Below are 7,156 nucleotides of genomic sequence, written 5' to 3' on the forward strand. Positions count from 1 at the left end.
ACAATTAGTAGTTCATTTTGAAGATCAAGATTTTAGATACAAAATGTATAATCAACATATAAAATGTGAAGCTACCCAATATTACATAGTTTCTCAAATTAGCTTCACTTTACCAGCTACACCAGGTAGACAGTAATGCATTGTATTAGGTATCTAAAAATATAGCAACCCTCTGGCAGGGGCCCTTATGCTAGATGAGAATTGTTAATACTTACATTTTTTATACATCTATTTTGTTGCCATTACATATATGCTTCAACAAGTATATTATGAATGCAGGGCTAAGTGAAGTCCTGTAACATTGAGCTTTTGCATGTAAAAATCTCAAATATTTTCAATGTTCAATTTAAGGACCTTATTTTATGTTGGCTATATAAAGGAACCTGTAACATTAATCATTAAATATTTATTCCAGCATATTTGCACTACTGTATTATTGTTTATAATTTACAGACACTGACTTATGGACATTGTATGTTAATTGTTTGTATTGGTTATATATACAGTAAATATACTTTTTATATCTTCTTTCACCTACTTGTATGTACATAATAGCTAAATGTTTACTTTTGTCCAACTTTGTTGTTTGTTTTTAGCTGTTTTTCCTGTGTAAGTGCATTGACAGTCAATAAAGCTGATTCTGATTCTTATTCAATGTCATCGGCCACAAGGGATTCAACATTTAGGATTACTGTTTGGAAATATTTATTGTAGGAGAATATCAATTTATAATGTGACACAATATTGATTAAATAACAAGTTATTATTAAAATAAATAAGTGTTTATTTTTAAGTTGCTGTCAGATAAACATATAAATATAGTTCTACTTTAGTGTTGTTCTCTAACATTTGATTAACCAAACTGGTAAATATATTATAATATATTTTTGATATTGATCTACTAATAAAGAAACTAAGTGTTTAACCGGGAGAGACGTAACAAAACAACGGCTGGATCTGTTTGGCGAGGCGCCGGAAGCAGCAGGTTGGTGGAGGACAGCAGGGAGGGCAGCACGGACAGCGAAGAGATTATCCCTCGGGCTTTATCTAAGCTATCTGTTCTATATTTCCACATTTGTACCGCTTCAGGAGAAACATGGATTTGACCCAAGAATCTCTTTTGTCTTTCTTACTGGAGCACGGAGGCAAAGTGAGGAACTCGGAGCTGCTGAACAACTTCAGGAGTCAAATCAACGGCAGCGATCCCGCGGAAAAGCAGCACAATAGGGATCTTTTCAAGAAGTTGGTGAACAGCGTCGCTGTGGTGAAACAGATCGACGAGGTAAAGTTTGTGGTCGTAAAGAAAAGGTACCAGGACTTTGTTAAAGAGGTGGTGCATGATGCAGCCTCGCAGAAGGATGACAGTTTCTCGAGCCAAAATACGAGTTTTTCTTACACATCTCCTCATCGAGGAGCCAGGAGGATGTATTCTGACATTGAGAACAATACTATGTGCTATCCCTCAAACATACATGGCCACTATTATAGTGATGTCAAACATACGCATGAGGGGAGTATGCAGGAAAAGAGTCCGTTATCAAGAAGCATTAGTGGTGCGGACGGCACCACTGTTAAAGTCCTGAATATCTGCGGAGATCAGGCGAGCAGAGCGAGGAAATCTGGAGCTGTGTTCGCTGTCATAGCGGTAAAATCCCCTCCGAGAGACTCTGCACCAGCCGCACAGGATGGATTACATTCCCCAGTGCATAAAACCTCACACAAACCAATAACGTCGGTGCCCAAAATTTCTACACTATCAGTGCCAGCTCTGTATCCTGACTTTCCAGTTTGCAAGAAGGGTGCACTAAGTGACTCCCAGTGTTGGAATAACAGACAGACCGAGGACCTGCAACCCCCAGGCTTCCCCCTGGTGAGGCCCCAATGCAAGAGAGAAGATGCAAAGTACTCCGAGTCTGTGCCTTTGGAGCCATTAGCTCATGAGTGGTTGGTTAAGTGTGCTGCTGGACTGTGGGGACACATCCATGGTTTGCTGCTGCAGGACACACGGTTAGCACAGAAGAAAGACTTCATGTCAGGTTTCACAGCACTGCACTGGGCTGCCTAAGGACGGCAACAGCGAGATGATACACAAGCTTGTGGATATCTCCAAGAAAAAAGGCACTTGTGTAAACATTAACAGCAAAGCACACGGAGGATACACACCTTTACACATCGCAGCCATGCACGGACACACTGAAGTAATGCTTCTGCTTGTGCAAACTTATGGAGCCAATGTAAATGAAAGAGATAATGATGGAAAGAAGGCCTTACACTACCTGGGCAAAGGTGTGTCAGCTGAGGTCAGAGCACTTATGGGAGGACTGCAGCAGAGCAAGTACATGGAGAAGATGGAAGACGAAGAATACAGAGAGCACCCGAAAGGCTTCAACACAATTAGTAAACTGTTCCAGCCTCACATAGGGAAGAAACCAAAAACTAAGTTTGCTCATGACTGGTGAGAATTACATGGATCACAGAAGAAGGACAATTTAAAATTGTAATAGATTTTACTGTTTTAGTTTGTATATTATGTTAATATGAAACAACGTAAACCATTGTTTATCCCTTAGATCACTTAAAGTCTATAACTGAATTACAAATGTGTAGTCTCTCATTACTTATTGTAGCTCTTGTACTGGATGTACTATTTATAAGCTGTATGTATTATTGAATCAACTTTTTTATCATGTGTTTAATTCCGTGTATTACAAATGAATATGTTATTTGGATTTTTTCTTACTAACCACACAAACAATCAGTGAAAGAATATATGAAAACAGAACATCCTGGAACTGTTCTGTCAACACTGATGTGAAACACCTCATGTGTTGATGTATAAAGTGTATTACTTTTGTGCACTATATGATATTCTGATCATCGAAATTAAAGTCCTTCAAAGCTCAGAAAGAGACAGAAAACATTTCATACTGTTTGGTTTTTTTACATTTTGAAAAGCTACCTCTCAACTTCAGTAAAAGCAACGGGGACCTTTGTGGGGGCCAGTTATGCAGAGCAGATAAGCAGACTGGGCGGTGGAATGTCTTCTTTATCAATTTCTTTGTGAACTTGAGCTGTAATGGGTGAGAAAGGCCTCCCTTTGTGGGACAACATGGGCTTTATTCTGTGGACTGATGTGTTCAAGAAAAAAATCCATAAATAGGACATTCTAAGCCATGCCCCAAAGACCACATAGTAATCAATCATTTTAGTATTGATTAGAAAGGATTTCAGCTTTGACATTTCTCTCTACTGCAAAACAAAGCTGCATATGAATTTGTAGGGTGAGGTCTAAGAAATAAACCCTAAGTGGAAAACTAACAACCTCTTCAAAAACATTTGTAATGGTCATGTGGTCAATTAGGAATGAATGGTCTTTTCCCAGATAAGATTTGCTTGAAAACAGTCATCTGCTGTTTTTTGTACAATGTGTCCTTAACTGACCCAGAGGAAACCATCCCAGATGACATGAAAAGAGTTGGAGCACAGACAATGAAGCCATACGCAAAACTGTGCCAGAACAATGTCCTTTGTCTTGTTATCTGGACAAAAGCGGCTTGAATAATGATCCCGGTAAAGGGCAGCTGCACTCACAGCAACTATTCAACATAGTAGACTGTATTATGTGTTAAATCCCACTTTTCTTTGCAAGGAAACTGAAGTATCATAAAAGGAAATCTTCCACAGAAAAGCTTCCTATGTCCCTTTTTTTATGGTTCAGACAAAATGTGCAAACATCAAAGACCGTCCAACAATACTGCGGCATGGTCCAGGTCTTGTATCATTTCCTGTCAGTACAAAATGGAAAAGTATTGTAATGTAGTACAATATTAGTATATGGTGTGGAACTGAGACACAGCTACAACCTAAGTTTAAAGCCCAGTCAGTCGCCCCTCGAGGCTACAGTTACCCTTCATAATATGAAAGTGTTGGATGGCACAAACAACATCATTCTATATTTAGAGCCTTGCAGGGAGTGGGGTTAAGATTTTAAACAGGAAAAACACGCACAACAAAATGGTTCATCCCCTCAGATCAATCAACATTAAATCAATGGTAATGCTACCCAAGGCTTTCCTGACAACCACTACAAAAAGCTTTTTGTTGAGTGCATGAAAATGGAACTTTACTGGTGTGGTTTTAAAACAAAGTAGTACAGCACAGTCATTGTAATAAACGCAAATATGATATCTGTGTCTAATCAGTGGCCACAACATGAGGGACAATCACAGTTATTACCACCACACAACATGAGGCTTTAGCTGATTTGAAGATTTGGGTTTTTTTTAAGGGGTTGACTTTTTGAACGGACCGACTCCTTTTGGTATTTACTTCACTTTGTGTTAGTACCTTCAAGTAAATCACATTACTTTTTTTTTGTTTATCTTAGATGATATTAACAGCAATGCGCCCCTTTACTTACCCTTCATATTTCAGGCCAGTAGAGGGCAGGACTTGCTAATATCATGAGAATAAAGGGTTAGTCTTATATGTGCTGAAATTGCAAAACAAAAAGTCATGAGTCAATGTCATGATGATATTAGAGTATTTTTCCAACTGATATAAAATTAAATAAATCTACATAAAATCACATAAAATATTCTAACTGATGTTCACTGTAACAAACACTGTGCATTTAGACAGACAACCCTATTCAATAAAACAGTAAATCACATATTTTGTTAGTTTTAAAGTATAATTTTCTTGAAATCATTTATTTGTGCACCAAAATTGCGTCGAGCGATAACATGCCATCACAATAAGAGTACACTGAAAGTTGAGAAACTATATTAATGAGTTGTATATAAAGTTGTATATAATAAAACCTCCAGTGTACAATAACAATGTTTAGTCAAGCTCAAGTAGTTAGTATATTAGTAACTTCCAGTACATTTGGCAATAACATTTGTTCTACAAAGTGCTGTCTGGCAGAGTATTGCACAACTGCTCAAAGGACACATGAAACCACAATGCTGATGCTATAGTTTTTGCGATGGGATCAAAACAGCTGCGACGCCAAATAGGGCCAAGGGGGTAAAGCAGGGGAGGCCAATGGCTCCTAACCCTTACTTCCATCTCAACTACACACCTTTAATGTTTTGTGACGTCAAATCGGGTCGGGGGGGGGGGGGGACAACAGCCCTTTCGACCCCCTTGCTGGATCACGGCCATCTTTGACTCTACCTTAATTTTGGTTTGAACTACACATATGTAGTTTCGTGGATGAATCTTGAACGATTGTGGCGTTATCTTGGTGACAGACAGAAATATAAACATCTGGCAAACTACTCAAAACCGCCTCTGTGGTAGATTCCCGCTACAGTAGGTGTCTCCAGGATCACATTTTTCCATTATAACACACACAGAGTCACAAGGTGAAAAACATTTCTAGCATCGCTGTTACTGCTGGAAATCACTCCTTCACTTGTCTATGTAAATGTATAAATCTCCCCGTTACATACTTCATATAGACCATGCTCAACATCACACTATGTAATAGTCACTGTGAGCTGGTCACCTGAAGGTCACCTGATTGTGTGCCTCCAATGCAGAAATTCCAGAGAAAATGTAGCAATAAAGCACATAAATTGATACAGTAGTATTTATCAAATCTTTGATATGCTGTGTATTTGTTTAAATCTTAATTTCTGCCCTCTAGTTGTCAGCAGATTTAAAGTGGCTATTCTTTATTTTGTCATTTTTTCAAGTGTTAACTTGACACATTGATGAGTATTTTCTATCAATTGATACCTATAACGTTATTGCTGCCTGTTTGTGAACCAATCTTGCAAATCTGGTTGGATCATTACCCTAGGACAAATAATATGCCATTAGCCATACATAAGTCAATTTCCCCCAAACTGTTAGCAAATACCGTAAATGAATTGGAGAATTACATATTACACATGGCAACACTGGTTAACCGCTTTGGTTAAGGCTAGCTAGTCACACCCTTAACTGTTAGCAGTTACAGGTTTCAATTTCTTTAATTAGCTAACTTTATTTTGCATTAGCATATCTAGCTTCTTGAGTAACTCCATAATAAGGACAATAACCTGGCTACACTAGTCATATGTCAGGACACTAACAGTTTTATTGTATTATTCATTAGCGTTGGAGTTACATTATTAGCAACTAGCTAACATTACTCCCAGCAATTAGTAACTCACCAATGTTACTTTTCTTTTACACGTTTAGTACTAAAAGAGCATCTTTGATTTAACTAACGCTGTTTCTTCTTCAGCGGTGTAAAGTTAAATTGAGACACTCGAAAATAAGCACCGGACGTTGGAAGGAAATGTCTGGGGAAAAAACGGCAATATATGTCGCCATAAATGTCCTTTATTTGAAGGCCATGACACGTAATATTGTGTACTGTTGTGCGTCTAAGAAAGGAAGAAATTGATTGTAAATGTAAGTTTTCAATTTGTTTAAATTTACTTTCACTTATTTGTTTTTTTGTGGTTTTGCTTTTTTATTTTATTGCGAATATAGCCGGAAATCGTTTGTATCATTTTAAGTATTAAAATGTTGATTAAAATAGTTCCCATTTCTGATGAGAATCATGAATGCTTGTTTTAATGCAACTTAACCAGTTATAGTTTAAAACTAGCCTCTTGCTGTTATCACGAGTGAAACAGGCCTCTTTACCTGAGAAAGTAATATGAGTGATTGGCTTCATTGCCAACACCTGCGCATGTTGATCAGCAACAGCACGTGTGTGGTCCTGTTCACGTCGAGCTCTCAGAGGAGAGTCTCTCTAAGTATTTGTTGATTATAATGGAAAAACAAATGCTGATATCAGCTGTCCTTCGTTATTTTTGCATGGTTTTCTTAATGCTGCTGGTCACTTGCAGCTACCCGCTGGTCAGATCTTCCCTGGCTTCCTCCAATGCGATGCACAAACTGGGTGACTTCACCTACCCTTACGGCAGCATATTCTCCCCGCTGCTCAAAGCCCTATCAGAGCACGGAGGGTCGAGGTGGAACCCAGAACTGAAGAAAAAGATGAAGCCCGAGCACAGGTACATGAAATATCTGACGGAGGTTTACAAGAAGTCCTCCAGATTGCATCGGAGTTTGGAAGGAAATAACATCTACAACACAGTCCGAATGATCAAGCCACAAGATGAATATCTTGCACAAAGCAATAAAGGTG

General features: G+C 38.4%; 1 protein-coding gene across 2 annotated transcripts in view; it reads left to right on the plus strand.

Moving 5' to 3' along the window:
- Positions 1-6,262: 6,262 nt before the first annotated feature.
- The window catches only part of gdf9 (growth differentiation factor 9), a 2,545-nt gene continuing 1,651 nt past the window's right edge, over positions 6,263-7,156 (plus strand). The window contains exons 1-2 of one of the 2 annotated variants that reach the window (XM_029441596.1): positions 6,263-6,411; positions 6,855-7,153. In XM_029441596.1, the coding sequence (XP_029297456.1) occupies positions 6,895-7,153 (259 nt within the window). In that variant the 5' untranslated portion in view covers positions 6,263-6,411; positions 6,855-6,894. Of the gene's footprint in view, positions 6,412-6,666; positions 7,154-7,156 lie in introns of those variants that run through there. The other variant, XM_029441595.1, reaches the window with a different exon arrangement.

This window comes from Cottoperca gobio, chromosome 10, assembly GCF_900634415.1.
Source record: "Cottoperca gobio chromosome 10, fCotGob3.1, whole genome shotgun sequence".
Lineage (NCBI taxonomy): Eukaryota > Metazoa > Chordata > Actinopteri > Perciformes > Bovichtidae > Cottoperca > Cottoperca gobio.